The sequence below is a fragment of the Chlorocebus sabaeus genome, chromosome 11 (assembly GCF_047675955.1).
Source record: "Chlorocebus sabaeus isolate Y175 chromosome 11, mChlSab1.0.hap1, whole genome shotgun sequence".
In the NCBI taxonomy this organism is placed as follows: Eukaryota; Metazoa; Chordata; class Mammalia; order Primates; family Cercopithecidae; genus Chlorocebus; species Chlorocebus sabaeus.
In genome coordinates, this window is record NC_132914.1 from 31,889,427 (window position 1) to 31,913,831 (window position 24,405).

At 43.3% G+C, this 24,405-nt stretch overlaps 2 protein-coding genes across 2 annotated transcripts in view; one reads left to right on the forward strand and one right to left on the reverse strand.

Annotated features, from left to right (window-relative positions):
• Positions 1–19,461, reverse strand: part of SINHCAF (SIN3-HDAC complex associated factor) — a 44,169-nt gene extending 24,708 nt beyond the window's left edge. Inside the window, exons 1-2 of the mRNA XM_037990168.2 lie at positions 19,290–19,461; positions 601–742 (exon numbers count right to left, since the gene is read on the reverse strand). The gene's annotated coding sequence lies outside the window, so the exon portion shown is untranslated. The remainder of the gene's footprint in view (positions 1–600; positions 743–19,289) is intronic.
• Positions 19,462–20,191: 730 nt separating this feature from the next.
• On the forward strand, positions 20,192–20,699 carry LOC103218821 (uncharacterized). The gene has a single exon (XM_073020601.1). The coding sequence runs from the start codon at positions 20,192–20,194 to the stop codon at positions 20,669–20,671; it is 480 nt and encodes a 159-aa protein (XP_072876702.1). The 3' UTR covers positions 20,672–20,699.
• Positions 20,700–24,405: the final 3,706 nt, after the last annotated feature.

The following is a 24,405-nucleotide window of genomic DNA, read 5'->3' on the forward strand; positions in this document are numbered from 1 at the left end:
TTTGGACATTCAGTTGCCAGTTATGACAGTAACGGTGGGAAGCCAGGAATGTGCAGGGACAGCGGCCTGGAAAAGATGAGGAATTAAGTTTGTGTTCCAGATAAGTTAGAGAATTTGTCCCTGATTGGCTTCCTGATAGACAGGCCTGGGGGCGGTGGGAAGGGGTGAGACTTAGGGAATATAATTAAGCACAGAATGAAAATATGGCCTGGCTTTAGAAGCTGAATTTGAATTTGGAAAGGGACACTTGGAGAGAACTGGTGCAAGTATATGGTAACATTTGGAGTGTCAGAAAAATCAATCACAGGTGCAACAAGTAGCATGTAATGATACTGAATGGCCCTAGGAAGCTGGTGACAAATCCAGCAATCTGAGAGACTGCCTCTATCTGCCACACTTTGGAAAAGTTTAGCTCATGAACTATTTTTCCATCACCAGCAGAGACCCTGAAAAGTCAAGTATATATATATATTGGTGGCCATCATGTGTATGGAAACATTAACCAGGTTATATATCCTATAATCTGAGTCAAAGCAGACAAGGCCAATAGTCCCCAAAGTAAATATAATACTCTAAGAATGTTTAGACAGGAGATCATACAGGCCTGCTCTGAAGTCTTGGGTCAATTAGCTGTCCATTCAGATGTTGTCAACTTCTCGTCCTGGTTTCAGGGTTGAAGCTGTTTGGTGAATCAGAGACAGGGATCTCTGGTGGGAGTCATGGTCCATTCAGGAAGTTGTGCCTTTTTAAGGTGAGAGATATGGATCCGTGAGTCTACACCCTTTAACTCTGCTGTGCATGGATTACTCAACGGTACCTGGCAAGGGCCCCTCCACCAAGGCTGGAGGGAGTCCTTTATGAGATGTCTTTTCCAACAGACAAAACTTCCAGGTTGGAGGTCATGACCAGAATCTTCATCTCCCAGGAGTACACTGTGGGACGTGTCTTGCACTAAGGTCTGCCTTTTCATGAGTTGGTGAATGAGTCCCTTAAAATAGTGCAAGATGTCCCCATTCAGTAAATTTGGATCAGTCATCTTGATTCCCACGTGCCTGGGTCTTCCAGTTACAATTTCATGAGAAGGGAGTTGATAAAGGGATGGATCAAAGGTTGAACAATACCAAGGGAAGTGCCTTCGGCCAGCAGAGGCGAAAAGCCTCCATAAATTTAGCCAATTTTTTCTATTATTCCATTGGTCCATTGCACCAATCCAGGGACTTAGCCAATTGTGTTATTATTCCATTGCTCCATTCTACCAATCCAGAGGACTAAGGGTGGTAGGCACAATCAAAATACTGAAATATAGGCCAATTTTTTTTTTTTGAGATCAAGTCTCGCTCTGTCACCTAGGGTGGAGTGCAGTGGTGCGATCTTGGCTTACTGCAACCTCCGCCTGCCGGGTTCAAGTGATTCTCCTAACTCAGCCTCCTGAGTGGCTGGGACTACAGGCACGCGCCACGATGACCGGCTAATTTTTGTATTGTTAGGGGAGACAGGATTTCATCATGTTAGCCAGGCTGGTCTTAAACTCCTGGCCTCAGGTGATCCGCCCACCTCAGCCTCACAAAGTGCTGGGATTACAGACGGGAGCCACTGCGCCCAGCCCCAAATTTTACAAATGCTCAATGACCTGGGCAGTAAAATAAGTTCCCCTACTGCTGTGAAGTTCAAAAGGGGACTCCCCACAATGGGGTAATCCTTTCTAATAAGATTTTACCCACTACCATTGACCATCAGCAGGATGGGCAATTGCATTACCCAATGCAAAGACATGCATATCATTACCAATGCATGTTTATATGCTTAAGATGGTGGCAGCTGGATAAAATCAAGCTGCCACATCTCAAAAGGTGTAGGTAGAAAAAGAAAATGACCCTGAGCCCCATAAAGGGGTTTTCCAGGATTGTGTTTTGGGTAGATGGTACACTGTGAATCAATCTTCTGTGCCATGATGACAGTTTCCAATAATATTGTTTATAATAGGATATCATTTTATCTGAATTCCAATGGGTCAAGCTGTAAATGTGTTCCATGAAGGGCATCTGACACCCCACTAGGATGATGGGTTTATCATTAGGTCCATACCATAGTTCAGTTTGGGGGAAAAAGTACCCCCACTTTCATTTCCAGGTAGATCTTTCTTCGGTGGAAGCTAAGTCTTGGATTTCCTTTAGCGTAGACTTAACTGTTTAAGTCTCACAGTCATTCCAAGGATCGGACTGGTGTCTCAAACACAGCTCTCTTAGCTACTGCATCAGCAAATTGACTACCTTGATTCTATGTTGTGTCTAATTCAGAGCGGCCTGGAACCTTTATAATTGCCAAAAGCGAGCTCCAAGACTAGTCCGTTTTTTATGGGTTGCCCTGAGAAGGTTAAATACCCTCTCTCTTTCCATAGCATTCCCAAGTTATGAGCACCACTTGATGCATAGGGGCATAATTTTTGCCACTTTATTCTTTGCTAGTTGACAAGTTTGAGTCACGGGAATCAGTTCAGCCAGTTGGGCTGACTTAGCCTGAAGAAGACCAGCTTCAATGACCATGGCACATCCTGCTTTAAACTTACTACCTTCTCCCCTCAAGTAAGATACATCTGTAAACCATTCTGTCTAGGCATTATCTAGTGGTGATTCTTGTAGGTCTGTCCTTGGGGTAAAAAGTTGGGTATGTCATCAGGATGAAGTCATGAGAGATCTTGTCAGAAGACTGGCCAGGCCTGGTGCAGTGGCTCATGCCTATAATCCTAGCACTTTGTGGTCTGCTAAATTCATATTTGGGAAAAGTAAGTGGGGCACTGTATATCCCTGTGACATCACATTTAAAGTATCCCGTCATTCTCTCTAGGTAAAGGCAAACAAATACTAACTACCTGGATATATAGGGATGCTTAAAAAGGCACTACAGAGATCCACAAGTACCACTCAAGGTGGGCAGATTGCTTGAGCCCATGAGTTCGAGACCAGCCTGGGCAACATGGTAAACCTTGTCTCTACAAAAAATACAAAAATCAGCCAGGTGCAGTGGTGCACACCTGTAGTCCTAGCTACTGGGGAGACTGAGGCAGGCAGATTAACTGAGCCCAGGAGATCGAGGCAGCAGTGAGCTGTGATCATGCCACTGCACTCCAGCCTGGGTGACAAAGCAAGACCCTGTCTAAAAAAAAGAGAGAGAGAGAGAGGCCAGGTTAGAATAATTGCAACAAGAGACGGTAACATTAGAGGATAGTAAAATTAAGACCTAATAGGAAGTCAGTCTATTGAAAGGTAAGTGTTAAGTTATGATGAGAATTCAGAAGTAGCTCAACTGAATGTGGAATGAAGGCAGTAAGGGAGGGGACCCCAAGACTGTCTGTCCAACAATTTTATAGAGAAGGGCTGTAGCTGATATTGCCCTTACACAAGGGGCAGCCCTTGAGTCACTGGATCTAACTGCTGACTATAATAGCCTATAGGTCTTTGCTGGTCACCATGTTTGAGTCAACATACCAAATGTGTTTCCCCATCTTCATGAAGAGAAAGAAAGTTCATAGTTTGGGTGTCTTATTGCTGGGGCATTTATTAATCTTTTTTTTTTAAAAAAAAAAAAACAGACTCCTGCTCTGTCACTCAGGCTGGAAGGCAGTCAGCTCACTGCAACCTCTGCCTCTTTCAAGCGATTCTCCTGCCTCAGCCTCCCACGTAACTGGGACTATGGACGTTTTGCCCCCATATCTAGCTAATTTTTGTATTTTTAGTAAAGACACGGTTTCACCATGTTGCCCGGGCTGGTCTTGAACGCCTGGCCACAACTATTTGCCTGCCTCGGCCTCCCAAAGTGCTGGGATTACAGGCATCAACCACCGCACCTGGCCTACTAATCTTTCTTCAATTTGTTGCACAGCTGGTTGTCCCTCACGAGTCCACATGATGGGACCAGGCCGGTCATTCTTTAAACAGATATAAAAGAGTTGAGTCGCACGATAAAAATTTAGTATCCAGCTTCTACAATAGCAAGCCAACTCCAAGAACCCTCTAAGCTATTTTTTAGTAGTAAGCATCAAAAAAGCTAAGATTCCTTTGATTCTATCAGGATTGATGCTCAATCCTTTGGCTGACATGACATGTCCCACATGTCTGACTTGAGAAAGACAAAATTAAAGTTTACTCTTAGACACCTTGTGCCCTGTAATGGCCAATTGTTGAAGTAAGTACAAGTTTTCTTCTTCAGAGGAAGAAAGTGTGTCAGAGCAAAGGAGGAGGTCATGCACACACTGGATGAGGGATGAGGATCCCCTGAGAGAAGTCCAAGTCTGCTAAATTCGTATTTCAGTATTTGGGAAAAGTAAGAGGCACTGTATATCGCTGTGACATCACAGTCCAAGTATCCCGTCATTCTCTCCAGGTAAAGGCAAACAAATACTGACTACCTGGATGTATAGGGATGCTTTAAAAAGGCACTACAGAGATTCACAACTGAAAAATATTGTCAGGGACAGGCACAGTGGCTCACATCTATAATCCCAGCACTTTGGGAGGCTGAAGCGGGTGGATCACTTGAGGTCAGGAGTTCGAGACCAGCCTGGCCAACATCATGAAACCCCGTCTCTACTAAAAATACAAAAATAAGCCGGGTGTGGTGGTGCACGCCTTTAATCCTAGCTACTTGGCAGGCTGAGGCAGGAGAATCGCTTGATTCCGGGAGGTGGAGGCTGCAGTGAGCTGAGATTGTGCCACTGTACTCCAGCCTAGGGGACAGAATGAGATTCCGTCTCAAAAAAAAAAAGAACACTATCATCACTGATGTTTGGTATGGCAGACAGGAGTATGAAGGTTAAGAAGCACTGGATATCTAGGTATTATAATACCGTCTACAGCCCTTAAGTTCTGTACAAATCTCCATCCCCTTCCCATTTGGTTCTCTGACAAGGAAAATGGGGGTGTTGCAGGGACTGGTGCAGGGAATAATAAAACCTCTCTCAAGATAATCTCATGATTGGGGCAACTCCACCTAAGGCTTCTTGCCATAGTGGCTATTATTTTACGTTAAGCAAGGGATTCATAGTGTTAATCTCAACCTTTATTGGAGCAGCTGAGAGTATCTTTCCTATGTCTGTGTTAGACTGGGACCACAGCTGGTAAGACATAGTTTCAAGTAAACGCTCAGCTTCTGGCATTAGTAGAAAAGCTGAAGTTTAAAAGGAGCCTTATGGTTTCCTTCCCTTTATTATATTTCTTTTTGTTTTCCCATTTTCCCAATCACATGAGGGTGTCTTTACACCACTAACATTAATTTGTGATTTTTTTTTTTTTTTTTTTTTTTGAGACATAGTCTCACTCTGTTGCCCAGGCTGGAGTGCAATGGTGTGATCTCGGTTCACCACAACCTCCGCCTCCCAGGTTCAAGCAACTCACCTGCCTAAGCCTCCCAAGTAGCTGGGATTACAGGCATGCACCACCACGCTCGGCTACTTTTGTATTTTTTTTAGTAGAGACGGGGTTTCTCCGTTGGTCAGGCTGGTCTCAAACTCCCGACCTGAGGTGATCCGCCCAACTCAGCCTCCCAAAGTGCTGGGATTACAGGTGTGAGCCACCGCGCCCGGCCAACTTGTGACATATTATGAGAGCATTATTTGGTTTGCTTTCCCTAATCCCATGGTTCGAGTTCCAGAAACATTTCCCACTTTGAGGAAAAAGAGATGAGCATTATGGATGTTGTGGAAATTTCAATCCAGAAGGTTAAACAGGCACTTCTGGGCATATCTGGAAAACACGGGATTGGCTGAGGGTATCATATTCATAGCCCTTGGGAGAAAGCCAAACCCAATGAACCAGTAAAGCAAAGGTGTGAATTTAAAGCAAGAGATAGGTTTATTAGGTATACCCACCATGTTAACTTTTTCATTCCTCTGAGAAATGGGGTTTTCAAGTAAGGTGGAATTTATAACTGATACAGCAGCTCCGGTGCCGATTATTGTGTTATTTTTTCCCCAAAGAGTGAGTTAAAGCAGCATACTGGGAGAAATGAAAACCCCCTATTTCCTCAGAGGATTCCTAGTTTTCCAGTTTATCATCCTGTTGTTTCCATTTCAGTATCTTGCAATTCCTTTTAAAATGCCCTAGCTTCTTGTAGTAGTGACAGACAAAGGGAGAAGAGCTCTTAGGACCAATAGACTTAATTTTCTTCTTCTTGGCCTGGGAGTTTTAAGAGGTTAACTGTTGCCATTGTTAAGTATACAGCCTTTTGATTTTCCTTTTTTATAACTGTACAGGACAACTGGTCAGCTAAGTTGACCTGTCATTAGTTCTGGCCATCACCTAGTCAGTCATGTGACATTTGACAATAGTGGGTAGTGCATCATCCAAATTGTTTGGGAAATCTTAATTTAATAATGTGTCATTTTTATTGTTTTCCAAGTTGTCCACTGACATCTGCAATATTGTTTTCATGTTTTATCAAAGTGGGTAAAAAAAAATCTACAACAGGCCCATCCGGATTCTGGCAGCATTGCTGGATTTTAATCCAATCTATGATCTTTTTTTTTTTTTTTTCCTGAGACAGTCTCACTCTGTCACCCAGGCTGAAGTGCAGTGGTACAATCTCAGCTCACTGCAACCTCTACCTCTGAGGTTCAAGCAATTCTCCTGCGTCAGTCTCCTGAGTAGCTAGGATTACAGGCATGTGCCATCACGATTGGCTAATTTTTGTATTTTTAGTAGAGATGGGGTTTCACCAGTTGACCAGGCTGGTCTCGAACCCCTGACCTCATGATCCACCCACCTCAGCCTCCCAAAGTGCCCGGCCATAATCTATGATCTTTTGAAAAAAACAAGGGAATGGCATTTAACAGAGAAGCGGCTCATACCCACTCATCTTTGAGCCATCTTCTCAAAGTTGGGGAGCTGGCTGCAGCAGAGGTCATACTGGATTTTCAGGAACAAGATCTGTTAGGGGATCCAACCACACTGTGCTTTTTCTACCTATTCCTTAGCTTAAGCAGCTGAAACCAGCATGTAGAGAAGCCGATAAATGTCAGAATGACCTGGGTCATAGATTTTAATTGTGAATTCAAATTCTTTGGTAAAGCAAATCCGATCTTCATAAGGGTCAGGAAGTTCCTTAACTATGGCCCATAATTTGACCTTCGACTAGGACTGATAAAGAATCAGGACTCCAGACAGGCTGGGCACACACACTGCTGGTACTGGAAGTGAACCACTGGGACCGAGCACGAGCAAGCCAGTGAGTAGCTCCCGCAGCCCCCTGGACCCAGGGCCATGCATGGCAGCTGCCAAGGTGGCTTTAACCAAGGGAGCAGATCCAACTGAGCTTACAACAACATTTTTGAAGTATGCAAGCACTGAGAAAAATGGTGAATTTTTCATGTCTCCCAATAACTTTATCACTCCATACTTGAACATTTTTGGAGAAAGCCAGCCTAATCCAAAGATGGTGGAACTTTTAAGTGGAGTGGTGGGTCAGACCGAAGATGGGAGGAATGTTGTCCCAGCGTTGGTGATGCTATGTTTGATAACTTGATGAAGGTGGCATCCACCAGATATTTCCACTGTAATGACTAATATCTTTTCAACAGTGTGTGGCCTTTTAATTGGCCCTGGGTGCCCCTGATACTTTGTTTATGGTAGCCTTTCAGCTGTTTGACAACGCTGGCAAAGGAGAAGTAACTTTTGATCAGAAAGAGGATGGTACCAACAGTCTACAGGTCTCATCCCAGTCACTGTTCCCTGGTCCCAATGGTAACAACTGACATTTATCACCATCAACTGGTTTTGCCTGTTTTTAAACTTAATTGAAACTATACAGAATGTACCCTTTCGGTCTGGCTTCTTTTATTCAACATTTCTGAGATTAATCCATGCTGTATTTTTTATTTTTCTTCACTGTATAGAATTCCTTTGTGTGACAGCATATCCATTCTAGGGTTGATAGACATTTTGAGACATTTTCAGTTTTGGCTACTACAAATAATGTGTTTTCAACATTGTTTTATGTATTTTTTGGGTGGGTGTGTGTGTGTGTGTGTGTGTGTGTGTGTGTGTCAGTATTTCTAGGAACAGAACTGCTGAGTCATAGAAAATGTGTAAATTTACCTTCAGTAGATCTTGCTAAACTGTTTCCCAAAATGATGGTACCAGTTAACACTCATACCATCAATGTATGACGGCTCCACATATTTCAGATCGTTGCCAACACTTGGTATCAGCCATTTTTATTTCAGTGATATCTCACTGTATGGTTCTGATGAGTATTTCCCTGATTCCAAATGGGTCCTAGACCTTTCTTTCATATTTATTAGCCATTTAGGTATCCTCTTCAGTCATGTGCCTATTTTCTGGATACAAGACCTTTGGTGGTTACATGTTTCACAGATGTCTTTACTCTGTGCACTGTTACTCATTTAACTGAGTCTTGAGGAACTTCAGTTCCTAATTTTAATGTAGTACAAATTATCAGCATTTTCTTTTGTAGCTAGCTCTTTTTGCGTCCTGATTAGGAAACCTTTGCTTTCCTCCAGGTTCGGAAAATAATCTCTTTTATTATCTTCCAGAAGTTTGTTTTCCTTTCAAATTTAGATTTTAATTGTTCTAGAATTTGTGATATTTTTACATGGTATTACAGGTAAGGGTCGAAGATTCTTCCCTGGCCCTCTTCCCCACGGATATGTAGATCACCCAGCACCATTTAATGAAAAAGATCACTCTTTTCTTTTTTCTTTTTTTTTTTTTTTTTTTTGAGACAGAGTTTTGATCTTATTGCCCAGGCTGGAGTACAATGGCACGATCTCGGCTCACTGCAACCTCCACCTCCCAGGTTCAGGCGATTCTCCTGCCTCAGCCTCCCAAGAAGCTGGTATTACAGGTACCCGCCACCACGCTCAGCTAATTTTTTGTATTTTTAGTGGAGACGGGGTTTATTGGCCAGGCTGATCTCGAACTCCTGATCTCAAGTGATCCACCCGCCTTGGCCTCCCAAAGTGCTGGGATTACAGATGTGAACCACCAAACCCAGCCAAGATCACTCTTTTCTTTATTGCACAGCAGTGGTACTGCTGTCAAAAATCCAATATGGGGCTGTATCTGAATGTTCTATTCTTTTTATATAATTGTATATTATACACTAATAATATACTATCTTAATTACTACAGCTTTGTAAGTCATACCTGATAAGTCTTTCAACTTTATTCTTTAAGATTATCTTCGCTATTCTTGGCCCTATTCATTATCAAAACAATTTTAGAATAAGTTGTTAATTTCCACAAACATCCTGCTGGGATTCTGAATGCTATTGCATTGAATATGTGTAATATCTGTGTGTATATGTATAATTAAATGGTTTTTTGTTTGGTTTCGTTTTCTTTTGAGACAGAGTTTCGCTCTTGTTGCCCAGGATGGAGTGCAACAGCACGATCTCGGCTCGCTGCAACCTCCACCTCCTGGGTTCAAGTGATTCTCCTGCCTCAGCCTCCCAAGTAGCTAGGATTACATGGGCCATCATCTCACTCGGCTAATTTTTTGTATTTTTAGTAGATATGGGGTTTCACCATAATGACCAGGCTAGGCTGGTCTCGAACTCCAGATCTCAGATGATCCACCCTCCTCAGGGTCCCAAAGTGCTGGGATTACAGGCGTGAGCCACCACGCCCAGCCAATTAAATGTTTTAATCCCTTAAAAAAAGAGAAAGAGAATTAGGAATCCCCCAACTGTCATAGGCTGTTCCCAGAATGATGCAACCACAGGAAGCATTCCTGTAGAGTTCCTGTCCCTCACTTCTGCACAAGAGGTTGCTGCCAGGGTAGGTGGAAGGACAACAAGAGCAGGGGCCTTTGGAGCCATGTTCCCTGTCACAGTCTGTTTGACAAGTGACAGACAAGGAGAAAGAGATGGGAGAAGAAGAAAAATTAGATCCAGCCTGGGGAGTTAGAAAGATGTAGAGCGAAGGTGTAGGTGGTGAAGGAGGCACCAAAGAGTAAAGAAGGTACTTCTGAAGATTGTTTTTTTAATAAGAGAGTATATCTGAGAGCTATCTGTTACCACCTCTAAGTTGTTTATTAGCATTCTGTAAGGAAAAAAGATCATCCTACCCACTTTTACTACTTTCAAGATACCACTGGAAGTAGCTTCCCCATTCTGGTTGCTTAATTTTTGCACTAGCACCTTCCATCCTGGTCTGCATGTATGCCAATTTTGGCATATCAAAGGATCTGCATTTAGGCCACTGTGATGTAGAGTCATTCTTAAGTTGTTGTAGTCCATTTGTTTAAGTGATTACACAATGAAGCACCCTAAGTACTCTATATTAACCCAGCTGGGGTTTCTAAAGGTGGAATCAGATGTTCTGCAGTTGCAGGGGATTTAGTCGATTTAGAGGCTCTGTTCTCCATAATTTTTAATACCTTCTCATTAGATTGACTAAGTCAGGAGGTGTTCTGAATCTGAATGTGCTGCTTGCAAACACAAAGCTTGAGGATGCGCACCCAGGAAGCACGAGTTCCAGTAGGTTATTATCTGTGCTCTGAAGTAGACTGCATGAGGCACAGTCTTTATACACTACTTTAAACAGGAAAATATGTGAAGTATGGTGAAGCAATAGTTGAGAATTTGGTTCATATTCAGTGATGTTATGCCTAAAGTAAATATGTGGTTGAGTGGGTAGGAGAGAAAAGTTAATAATTGTGTAGGCACCTTAGAGTCTGGTGGAAGGATGATTGATTCCATCCTGCCTTTGTTCTATATCTGACAAACAAGTTTACAACCAGTATCTGTCAGTAAAATATTTAACAAACTCCAGTTACAAACCCAAGGGGTCAGCTTTAGTTTGTAGGCGGTGGTTTAATCATGCATATGTCCAAACTGTAGCCATCTTGGGCCAGTTTTCTTTTCTTCTGACACTATCTATCATCATCTATCTGTCTGTCTACAGTATGCTGTCTGAAGTTTCTTCAAATAGGACAAACATTTTGAGAAGTTTCTCAGGATTTGAAAGGTTACAGTTAAAACATGCCTACCTACGGGAGTTTGTAACGCTTATCTCTGACATAGCTGCCTTTGCATGTATACACATTTCTGGGCCAGAAAGAAATTTAGAGGAGGACTGTGTTGATCAGTTTTTTCTTTTATTTGTTTTCACAGGTGTAATAAATGTGTTGCTTAAATTTTAAATTGTCATTTGTATAGCACTTTACATTTTATAAAGCACTTTCACTGGCATTCTTTCTTTGACTACTATTAGCCAAAAACCCAAAAATTGTTTTAATACTGTAACAGTTAAAAACAATCAACCATGGCCGGGAGTGGTGGCTCAAGCCTGTAATCCCAGCACTTTGGGAGGCCAAGGTGGGTGGATCACCTGAGGTCAGGAGTTTGAAACCAGCCTGACCAACATGACGAAACCCCATCTCTACGAAAAATAAAAAACTCTGCCAGGCGTAGTAGTGGCAGGCGCCTGTAATCCCGGCTACTCAGGAGGCTGAGGCAGGAGAATTGCTTGAACCCAGGAGGCGGAGTTTGCAGCGAGCTGAGATTGCACCACTGCACTCCAGCCTCGGGGACAAGAGCGAAAATCCATGTCAAAAAAAAAAAAAAAAAAAAAAAAAACCATGCTATAATTATAGTTCTGACCAAATTAATTGAATATCCCAAAGTTAAAAAGATTAAAGGTAATAGCTAAGTGAGCAAAAGCAATTAAGAAAGATAACTGTAATTACATGGACAAAATGTATATAAACAAAAAAATAAAGTTTTAAAACACGACAATCAATTCTAAATATCTGTTCTGGTTGATTTGTGGGGTTTTCTTCTACTTTAAAGCTGTGGGTTTCATATAAATTTAATGATCAACTTAATGAATCTAACCTTGGTGCTGATGAGTCAAGAAAAGGATGAGATAACCACGATATATCAAAGATATAAAAGGGACAATTATAATCTCATCTAATGAAATTGGGAAGCCAAAGATCAGGAATAATGTCTAATTAAACACATAAGTTTACTGAATATAATAATATACATAAGAAAGAAAAAGAGTTTCACAGCAATAGTTTATATTAAAGATGCTATTTATGAAAAGTTTTCTGATAAATAAGATTAAAGATTAACTCTTATAAATCTCAACATTACCAAATACTTGTTCATTTTAAGCTCCAACCAGGAAACAAAATGAAAAATACTGAAATGCAAATTTTAGAGCTTTAGTAACCTTTTTAATATGGAATCAGGAGACAGTGAAAAGGCCATGAATTTAATTCAACTATTTTCTTGTCTTTTTAAATCTTATATGGGTGTTAACTCACATTTAAGGATATGGAGAGGGTTCTTATCATGATAAATTTAACATCTGTTAAACTCTCCTTAGTTGGTATGCATGCTCTGAAGGACACCATTAGTTACTCTAATATAACTTCCACTTCCACTCTCTAGATTCCTTCTTCTGGCTTTTTTATATATTTAGAAGTAAAGGGTTATTTTTATATTCAAAAGTACCTTTCGAAACTCAATAATACCACCGGGTGGACTAGATGGAAGAAAATTGAGAGCAATAGTCAAATGTGGTAAATCAACAGTTAACTTCACAACTTGTCCAAGTCATCTTGGGAACTGAAATTCTGATATGCACAAATTAGGGGAACAACCTCCCAAATGAAACTATCCTTAAGTTTCCAATAAACCAAAATCCTAGCTTCTAATTATCATTTTTTCTTTCTAAAAATCAACTGGCCTAAGTCTTTAAAAAAACACACACACACAAGGTAGTTGAGGTGACTTAAATGTCAATGAAATTTTCAGACTGGTTAAATTATGCTTGAAACACCACAGAATGCTGTTTCAACCTTTAAAGCAAGTTGAACAATAGTAATACAGTATAATCTCACAGGATGTTTTTAAAATGAGACTGTGAGTACACAAACTTCTTTTAAAATTGGTTTTTAAAAATAGTAAATAGTGGTTGCCTCTGAGGAGTGCAAGCATAAAAGAAGCTTACTTTCACTTTACTACCTCCTGCTTTTTTTTTTTTTTTAACCAAGAGCATCACTCCCCAATAACCTTGGTTATCAAGACGCACCTTAAGAGTCATCTAAAAAAGCACAGAGCTTAAATAAACTTCCTCAAAGACATACAGATGGAGAGATACAAATTAGAAAATACACTCCATGGGAGAGACTACGAATTAGACTGGTAAGATCAAAATACACACAGAGCAGAATGGGAAGGAAACTGCAGAGAGGAGACAAGCAAAAGATTTGTAAAGTGGGAAGGAAGCAGCAGTGAACAAAGACAAAAAGAACTAAGCAACCAAAGACAACTTTGAAGTGAAGGAGATGCATGTCTTTAGAGTCAAACTAGAAATGGCAGGATGATGGGAAAGGAAAAGAAATAAACAAGAAAAAATACTCGTGATCACAAACTGTGGGGGGATACTTGAGTTCCTGTAACTGGTAATGCCACCACTGACACCATTTTAGTCAATCATATGCTATCATGAATCACATTTAAGTACAAGATCCAGTAAACACTAACAGTGTAACTGGAGCAACACTTTTCACAAAGGGTCAACAGGACTAAATGCTTTGTATTCTCCCGCTGCTAGGCCACTTGGCTGCAGTATTCCCCAACAATGAGACATGTTTCATCAGCAGTTAAGGAAAGCCATGGAGCAGTAAGACATTATTTCCTCTTACCCGCTTCTAGATACCAGCCTACATCTCAGCAAAATGCCTGAATTTAGCTTACTTTAAGGGACAAATGTAAATCTGTCTGTAAGAAAACTCAGAAAGGGTAGCAGACCCCACTTGTTTGCCAACAGCCTCTCCAAACACGTGCCCTGTCTCTGAGAAATTAGATGGTAAAGCATTTATAACTGTGGCTGTCTATGGAATCCACATTTGGCAGAAGAGCCTAAAACTCATCCTATATAGGAAAGAGGTCAAACTCAGAAATAAGTCTTCAACTGAAGTGGCATAGGTTAAAAATAAAATTACAAATTCAAGTATCTGGGCTTTAGATAGTATAAAAAACCATCAGGCCCCTCCCCAATTTTGGTAGAGTTAAAAAAAAACTAGGTCTCCCAATTCTAGATTAAGAGGAATTCCAGTGGATGAAAAAAAATTCAAAGTGTCAGAAAGAATATTTATTCGCTTTAAAGGGATGATTATGAGTTAGAAAATATAACTATACTCAGGCCGGGCGCGGTGACTCACACCTGTAATCCCAGCACTTTGGGAGGCCGAGGTGGGCGGATCATGAGGTCAGGAGATTGAGACCATCCTGGCTAACACAGTGAAACCCCATCTCTACTAAAAATACAAACATAACTATACTCGAGTCTGCAATGAGTCAATTTGGAGTCTATTTCTGCTTCTGTCTTTACAACTAAATAGGAAGTCACCACTAATTTTATTTGCCCTTCTGTAATATTAGGAAATTCCGTTTATTTCCTTGAATTTATAAGAGCTGCACATTAAAGAAAAATAAACGCTATCTATCCCAAGATACGTACAACAAATTTAATTGAAGATAAAACTCTGATTACTAAAGATTTTAAGCCCAGGTCTGTGGGAAAAGAGGAACTTAGCCTTTTCAGGGAGACTTTAAGGTCATGAAATGGGCCCATATACTCTTCTATGAAGCTGTTCTCCCATTTTCAAACTTGATAAAAATGTTAAGAAAATGGATACATGGTAGTATACACACCTGATTTGACCCAAACCTCAGGAAAGTTCCTTAACCTCACTAATTCGGTTTCCTCATCTATAAAATAATGACAGGCCGGGCACAGTGGCTCACACCTGTAATCCCAGCAATAAGCGAGGCCAAGGCAGGTGGATCACCTGGTCAGGAGTTTGAGACCAGCCTGGCTAACATGGTGAAACACCGTTTCTACTAAAAATACAAAAAATTAGCCCGGCCTGTTGGCACACACCTGTAATCCCAGCTACTCAGGAAGGTAAGGCAGGAGAATTGCCTGAACCCAGAGGCAGAGGTTGCAGTGAGCCGAGATCGTGCCATTGAACTCCAGCTTGGGCAACAAGAGCAAAGCTCCATCTCAAAATAATAATAATAATAACAAATCCCAAATCTCCTGAATAGTATCTGTAAAGCATCAACACAAAGACTGGCACGAGGTATGCACTCAGCTCTGACAATTCTGTTTACTCATAAATCTTTCTTCTTTCTCTCTTTTTTCCCCCTTACATTTCAGGTATCATTTTGCTTTCTGTCTTTGAGCAATTCACTCACAGGAAGTTACTAACAATCTTATTGGTAATAACCCAATATTATTCATTTCCTGGTCCAATCTCTCCCCTTAGCTCTAGGATAAATATGGCCAACTGATCACCAATCCATTTCAACCTTTAAATACCCTGAGAATTGATTATACAATCTTCCGTCCAAATCTGCCCTTCCTCTGTTTACCTATCTTGGTTATCATCCACAGTCACACAAAAACAACTTGGAAGCCAACTGAGCTCTTCCTTCACCCTCTGCATGGCCCTCCATCAAATTTATTGTGAAGTCCTTAGAGATTCTGTTTCTTCTTTCACTTCCATCCCCACTGCCTGTTTATTCCTCATCATGGTGCATGAACTCCTGTCAGAACCTTGTAACTGACTTCCCTATATCCTTTAAACATGTGATATCTTCCTAAAATTCAACTATTAATCTTCCCTTCCAAGGTACCAACGCTGGCCTCATGATAGTATCTAAACTCCTTGGCAAGGAATTGGGATCTGCTCCTGCCTACCAGCTGCTCCTAACTTGGAATTCTGATATTCTAAGAGTGTCAAACCAACTTTAATAACTAGCCACCCTCTACTCAGGCTATTATTTCTGTCTGAGACAGCTTACCCTCCATCCCCTTGACCTGGGAAATTCTCTTAAGAATTACTTCTTTTACAAAACCCTGCCATACCTTTATTAGGACACCTACCACATAAGATTTCACTTCTTGTTTACTGCATTATCTCCTCTACTCAATAATAAACCGCTGCAGAACAGAAACTAACTCTTGTATTACAACCAGGTTGTACATAGTACACGGAAACAGGTAGAATTTGCTAACTACTCAAAGAGTTTGGCAGCCAAGATTAATACAGACAGTATATTTTAAGGGCATGGAATGGGAAATGGTGTCTACAATAAAGACGTGAATTTTAAAAACTAATGTTTTGAAAGGAGTCATTGTTTGCGCTATTGATTATAGAAATATTTTTAATGTTTTCAAAAAGGAGTCATTTTTCTTTAACATTTGGTCTATAGACTTTTGTAGGAAAAAAAGCTTGAGGTTTTAAAAGCTATAGGAAAAAATGTTTCTTGCTTATTTCAAGCAGGACCGGGGGAAGGAAATTAGACTAGTGTGGGGAGAAATGAGAAATGAGAGCTACTTCAACTCAGCACAGTTAACATTAACCAAATTAAAACAACATTAAGCCAAACCAAACTTGTAATAGGTGGAAAACAACTAAATACAAAACTATAAATAAATTATTTTAGTTGAACTGCAACTTTCATACTGAATATGTAACAGCAATGTGCCTGTGACATTAGTATTTCTGGGGCAAAGAGAAAACCTCCCTACCTTGAAAACAAACTCCCTTTTTGGACTAGATGCATTTCCAGATTATTTCCATAATACAGAAAAATCCTAGTTGCAGATTCAATTAAAAAACTGGAGAAACAAAAGACAACAAAAAAAGTCTCAATTTGTAACACTCCAAAATCAAAACTAAGTGTGGACAAGAGAAATCAGGAAGAAAGAAAAATGACATTTTCCAGGTTTCCACAGGACTTTCTGATGTAAAATGGTTGAATCAGAATTGAAAAGACAACCAAGAGTCAAGGGCAGGGTCTTCCCAGAACTGCTTTCATAAGGTAAGGGAAGAGACCAAAGACACTCATTCTTTCCACTAAAAATTTACTTAATGTTTCCCCAGAAACAACAACTGACCCAGGCCTCAGTTTTACTTTATATAGAATGTCTATTTCCCAGTGTCGTGAGGACAACAGCAGCTAGTATTTATCAATCATGTCACTTGCTTAATTATTTACAACTTATTTACAATACGTATTACTACCATTTTACAGATGGAAAAAACTAGATCACAAAGTGACTATAAGATGATGACAGCTTTGAAACCCAAGCATTACTAACTCAGAAACCTCTGAACAGCAAAACTTTGTGCCTCAATCCTTGTGTTCCTTTTCTGCTCAGCCAATTATATTCCTACCATCTCTTAAGAAAAAACGAAAACAACATACTTTTAAAGCAACCTACTATGTGCCTGGCATGGTAAATTGATTAATTTATCCTCATAAGAGCCCTGTGTAGTTGGTTTACACTTTTCCCAGTGAAAAACTTTTATTTTACATGTAAAATGGTTCTTAAATCGCTTCTCTTACATAAATATGTCTGAGTTTGAGCCCTATGAGTCAAGATTTCCCAGGACTTGATAACCACTGTGGGGGGGGGGGGGGGGAATTGATCATTCAGGTTCCAGATATACAGCATTAAGAAGACTGTGCAAGGACAGACAGACTTGGGGCCTGCTGTCCACCAGTGATCTAGAATATTCTACCAATTGAACTTCGTATTTCCAACCTCTCACAAAAGCAATACAAAGAGAAAGCAGTAGAGACCTAGTCTGTGGATCTTTCCCACCCTGAATTCATTCACATTGATAATCCAAATCTGTGTTTTACATCATCTAATTAGTAAAACAAAAACCAGCTCTGTATGTAGTATATGAAATCTGCTAGGAAATGGAAATTCTAGCCATAACTTAGCTATGAAATACTAATTAAGAAAAACAACTCAAATAATCTCAGCGTATTTGCAAAGCACGTCATATGCATTTTAAATAACGACCCAGGGAAATAGCTGCCAAAGGAAAGTCAAAGTTATTAAATCCAAAGTTTTTCATTTTCTTGACATGCTCTTTCTATTTACTACAGAAATGTACTAATGTTGGTTGCCTTTTGGTATTGTAATTTGGTCAACCAAAACTTGGGAAAAATAGGTTTATTAGTAACAAAATAATGAAAAGAAAAAAATGAATTTCAACTAGTATCGATTTTTCGGTGTGTGGGGGCAGGGCATTTAAGGGTATTATTTCCTAGTAATGATCACTTAGATTCTAAGCCTTAAACATGATTCAAATGCAGCAGAAATCAGGAAAGAAGCAACAGATACGGTGGTGCATATCGAATGTCTAGACTACAGGCAAAACCCAAATACCAAAGAAGCATCCATGTGTCAAACCAGCATAATTTCTAAGCTATGCCTGGGGCCACATACAAAAAAAAAAAAAAAAGGTTAGTTTGAAAGAAAAATCTAGGAGGGGTAACCAGAAGGTCAACCCCAGTTCACAGGAACTGGGAAGAAGCTAGCCGTTACCCTGTGACATCTTCCTGAGCAGCTTCCTCCGCAGCCAGCTCCCCAGCCTCCTTACAATGTTTCCAAAAGGCCCAACTCCCTAAACATTTGCTTCTTCAAGGTCATCCTAAGATAAGGCAGTGAATAACCACCAAACACTGAGTCACGGATACCTTTCGGCTAAAAAAGATCCCCCTTCCCAAAATCATTACATAAATACTTTAAATGCCAAGAGGGTTTTCTCCGGAACTCCACCAGAAACTCCCAGACTTTAATTTAGATTGGGCAACTAAATGTGTTCAATTTTGCGCCATAAAATATTAAAAGGCTTTTCAAGTCTGGCAAATTCCAGTTCAAAAACAGGTGCTTTCAGTGTACGCTGAATAACAAGGTCAAATTCATTTTTAAATTATTAAAAGAAAAAGAAAAGCTTTTCTTAACCCTCCTTAGGACAACATAAGGAGGGGGAGAAAGGATTGCTGGGGTAAAACTGTCTCGGATAGGGTCCCTGTTTAACTCAACAGTAATTCCTAATCTTCCGAGTGCCTGAAGTAATGGAAGGTTACAGGAAGAAAATAAAAACAAAGAAACTGACTACGGTCATAGTTACCAGAACAAACTGCACCGCCCTACCACCTCTATAAACCAACTCCCCCCACATCAAAACAAACCTTGCCCCTCCCCGCTCCCCCCACCCCCTAGAAACACACAAAGAAACTGGCCGCACACAGTCCTCACTTCCCTTAGTAGGGCAACTGGGAGCCCCGGAACTTCCCCACGGTGGTTTATCGGGCGTCGTCGGGGCTGGGTCCCCTGGACTTGCGGGCCACAGTTCGGCTGGGGAGAGGTGCTAGCCGCCCTCGACCGTTTCCCCGAAAGCAGTAAAATGCCTCCCCGCTCCTCCCAGGGCCCTCGGGTCCCCACCTTCCGTAAATCGCGCCTCCACCTCGGGCACTCTGGTGACCGCCGAGAGAGACGCCGAGCCAGCAAATAAGAATGCTCCCTGGTGGATTTGTTGATAAATAAGACATCTCGCGTCGGGAGGAAAGTTCCTGCGGGGGCCGCTCGCCAGGGCGAGAGCGAGGGCGAGGGCAGCGGGAGGTGAACCGCGTCGCTCGCCGCCACCTCCCTCACCTGCGCCGGAACAACGGGCCCCGCGCCCGCCCGACCCGGCGCCTCCCGCAGGCCGCGCCTCCCGCACGCCGCGCTGCCGGGGCTTGTTCCTCCTCATGGCTTTGCCCTGACGTAATTCAAACATGGCAACAGTTCGACTTCAAAGGCGAACCCACAGACCTCCCAGACACAGGCTCCCCGGCCACAAGGAACCGGCCGAGAAGTCCGGGCCACGCTCTCCGGACCCCTCGGCCGTCGCAGCCCCCGGTGCCAGGGCTGGAGCGCCGGGCACTGCCGCCTCCCTCGCCCGCCCGCACGCCCCGAGCGGGGAAGCACGCCGCCTCCCTACGCACCAGCATGGCACCTCGCACAAGTAGCGCCGCCAAAGTTTCCCCACGAGGGGGCTGAGGGACAAAAGCCCCTCCCGAAACTCTCCCGAACTTCGAGGGCCTCCGACCCGCACGTCCCTCCGCCCAGGCGGCCGCCCCGAGCGCCGGGGGCCCGCACGGGCACATGCAGCCCTTTGTTTTCTGTCCAGCCGGGCGCTGCCTACGTGCAGCATCAGAGATGTCGGAGCGTTTCGCAGGGGCCGGACACTGGACGATCACCCCGGGTAGGGGTCCGGACCCCGCGCCCGGAAGAGTCCGGAGCCTGGTCCCCCGGCCCTCCCCTTGGGAGCGGGCCCATTTAATCAAAGTTTTGCAGTGTCCTTGATGAGAAACGCCCGGAGTACCCGCCCCGCACGGGCGGAGAGTTGGCGACTTTCACTCTGCTTTTTAAACTGGCAAGACGCCATCATCAGCAAACCACATTGTCCTGCCGGCCGGACCTGCCTGACGGCGGCCGCATCCCACGGCTCACGCGGGGCTGGACATTCGGACAAGGACCAGGGTCGCAGCCCGAAGCACGTGGTCTGTCACGTAGAGCACAAAAAGCAGTGCCCTGCGGAGTTCACTGACTCCTGCGGCGTAGACAACGCCGCCGCCTCCGTCCCCAGCCAAGTTGGCTTCCCTGGCCATCTTACAGCGCGGACGGCCGCCCACAAACGGGAAGCCCTCGCCGTGGCGCCCACACCTACGCTACAGGTGAACGCACGGGGAGCAAAACTTCGGGCTCCGAAGGCACCCCGGACACCAGACGCTCTTGAGCACGGTCCGAAGAGGGCAGGAGAGTGGAAGACGGGCTGTTTTTAAGCGACCGCGTGTTGCTCTCATTGTCGCATCCGCATCCCTCCGGAGTTGAGCAAACAACGCCACGCCGCGTGCGCTCCGGCAGAGCCCAGCACTGACCCCCAAAGGCCGATTTAAAGACCCTCGGCCGCCAGCTTGGAAGCGGACGGCAACTTAGTTTCCGAGCGAATGGCGTTTATTGTCCACCCTAGCCCGGGGGCTGCAGTCAACTAAACCACGAGGTTTCACAACGGCGCCCGACCCTGCCCGCGCCTCGCGCCCACGCGGACGCACCGACCCCGGCCGCTGCGCGGTGGCCAGCCAGTCGCTTTCCTCTCGGGCCTTTCGGCCGCCGGGCTCCTTTCCGCGAGAGAATACTGCGGCGGAGAAAAGTCATTGTCACCTTCAACGTGGATCCCTCAACTCCGGCGACTCCTCAATTATGCCTAGGCTCCACTCACTTCCCCCGCCCCGAGACTTTCGGTTTGCCTCAAATACCCTCCCCAATTAATAAATACACACTAAACAAGCGCGTACCAAAGAACCTGGGGTCTGAAGATCACGAAAACAGCGCTCCCAACAATGCCACCTCCAAGACAAAACTTCCTGTGTGTATGTGGAAGGACGGGGGGAGGTGGGTGGAGGTGAAAAGAGAGAGAAAAAAAACACTCTGAAATCAAAGCCTCATGAGACAGTTTTGCACTAGAGGCTTGGTGAGAGTCACTCACCTTCCAAAAGCAGCCGTTCCACGCGCAATAACGTCCCCGAGGTGCGGAGTGCACGCCAGACCAGTCCCCCCTCAAGCGCTCCCTCCTCCTCAACTGCCTTGTCTAGAAAGATTGTCTCCTGCAGTTCTGCAGTTGCTACCGCTGGCCGAGAAGGTGTAGATTCCGCTTTCTCTCTGCGCACGCGCGGCTCCCGGCACAAAATTCTCTTGAATCGAACTTATTTGCATACGGGCGCGCGCACGTCGCGGGCTGGGAGGGGGAGAAGTCCCGGCGACCGCGCGCGCTCCCGAGGCCTCTATTGTCCTTTTAAGGGGAGAAGCTCCGCGGCGCGGGAAACGCGGCGGCCAGAGGGAAACGGGGGCGGGGACTGCTTACTACGGCGGACGTCACATAAACAAACGCCCCCCGGCTGGCGGCCGCGACGGAGAGGGAGTGGCGAGGTGGGAAAGGGAAAGGTTAGCAACCGAGGGGAAGTCTTCGCTGCTTGGCGTGTTTTCCACCCCCGAAGTTCTTGGGGCACCATTGAGCGCCGAAAAATTGTTCTGAAAGCTGCTTTTGCAAAATTCTCACACCTGTGTCCACTTTCGGTGACAGAGGAGGTGGTCTTGTAAGCACCCAGACTGAACTTATACTAATCCCACGTTTCCTAAATTTTGTTTGAAGTTAGGTTTTTGAAACTTTTAAAAAAAAAAAATCCTCTGGGGCCAGCAAAGGTTTAGTTTTTGTGCAGTTGTAATGAGTCATTTAATAAAGTCCCATTTTAACACCCTATCCATTCGCTAACTCCCGCTTGCCCTTCTCAAATAGTAACCCAACCCATAACAATCCAATTTTTTTCTCACTTCGGCCTTAAGATTTCGAGTCTCTCCAAACGGAATGATTGTTTATTTCCGTGGGAACAGTGCCACTTTCTATAAAAGACTAGGCAATGGAAAGCCAATAACCTAGGGACAGGCATACCTCCTCTAGCAGCTTGTAAAGGGTGTTCCACTCACCCAGAAATAATTCCACTAACTGGTGGTCTTGGGAATTGAAAAAATAACAAGTGATGTACAGACTTTTCCATGCAGAATATGTAATAATTCAACAATCAAAGCGCTTTCTAGACTCCGGAAGAAAAAAACTGAAGTAACTCTTCTCAGATTAATAAGAGGAAAATGAAAACCGAACTATTATGATTCGCCTTTATCCCAAGGACACACTTAACACAACAGGCAGAAACCCGGGGTTAATGACAGAGGGTGGGGAGAGAGGAAGGATGTTCTTCCCAGAAACTTGATATTGGTCCCAAGCTACAAAAGTGTGAAAATCAACCATAAAACTTAATCATCTGCTGACAAGTTTCGCTGCTTTCACTGCAGTGTCAACAATACAGATTTAAATAGTTATTTCTGAAATGTTAATTCAACAGGCAATTCCTAGTACATACAGTATAAACCCACTTCCAAACTCAACTAATACTTCTTTTTTTTTCCTTTAGGTTCTGTAACATACTATTCCTGTAACTGTATATGAAAACTATATTAAAAACACCTGAAAAGATAGCCTGGTGTGGTGGCAGGCACCTGTAATCCCAGCTATTCGGGAGACTGAGGCAGGAGAATCGCTTGAACCTGGAGGCGGAGGCTGCAATGAGCAGAGATTGCGCCACTGCACCCCAGCCTGGGCGACAGAGCAAGACTGTCTCAAAACCAAAAACAAAAAAACCAGAAAGAAAAGGGACACTGCTCATTAAATATGAGCTCCTTAAAGACAGGGATTTTATCTCTTTTTTACCCATTTTTGTATTCCAGTGCCTGAAACAGTGCACAGCAGAGGATATATACTGACATCTTGCACGCATTGGTTGGCTAGGAAAAATTTTTTTTAATATAATAAACGGCCGGGCGCAGAGCCTCACACCTGTAATCCCAGCACTTTGGGAGGCCAAGGCAGGCAGATCACATGAGGTCAGGAGTTGGAGACCAGCCTGGCCAACATGTCGAAACCCTGCCTCTGTGAAAAACATAAAAATTAGCCGGGTGTGGTGGCTCACACCTGTAATCCTAGCACTTTGGGAAGCCAAGGCAGTGGAGGTCCAATTTGCCACCAGTGGAACACAGAAACAGCTATTAAGCTTATTCATGTTTATTGTCATAAGGACAGGGATGGCATCATATCAACCAATGTGAACACTATAACTTCCAAACTCATTTTAGGTCAAATGCAAAAATTATAAACTAAAGTTTTGATTAGCAATAAACCTATAATAACCTTGAAAATGTCCATTAATTTCTTTAAATTATATTTATATATTTATTATTATTATTATTATTATTATTTTGAGACAGAGTTTAGCTCTTGTTGCCCAGGCTAGAGTGCAATGGCTTGATTTCGGCTCACCACAACCTCCGTCTCCTGGGTTCAAGGGATTCTCCTGCCTCAGCCTCCTGAGTAGCTAGGATTACAGGCATGTGCCAGCACGCCCAGCTAATTTTGCATTTTTGGTAGAGACGGGGTTTCTTAATGTTGGTCAGGCTGCTCTCGAACTCCCTACCTCAGGTAATTCACCCACCTTGGCCTCCCAAAGTGCTGGGATTACAGGCATGAGCCACTTTGCCTGGCTATTATTATTATTATTATTATTATTATTTTATTTTTTATTTTTTGAGATGGAATCTTGCTCAGTCGCCCAGGCTAGAGTGCAGTGGGGCGATCTCGGCTCACTCCAAGCTCCGCCTCCCGGGTTCACGCCATTCTCCTGCTTCAGTCTCCCGAGTAGCTGGAATTACAGGTCTGCGCCAAAATGCCCAGCTAATTTATATATTTTTATATATATATACACATATATATACATATATATGTGTATATATGTGTGTACATATATGTATACACACACACACACTTTTTTTTTTATATGGAGTCTGGCTCTATGCCCAGTCTGGAGTGCAGTGGCATGATCTCAGCTCACTGCAACCTCTGCCTCTCGGGTTCAGGCGATTCTCCTGCCTCAGCCTCCTGAGTAGCTAGGATTAGAGGCATGTGCCACCA

What these genes read in the sequence shown, in the direction of transcription:
- LOC103218821 (XM_073020601.1), top strand. Translation starts at nt 20,192, where the DNA reads ATGAGAAACGCCCGGAGTACCCGCCCCGCACGGGCGGAGAGTTGGCGA.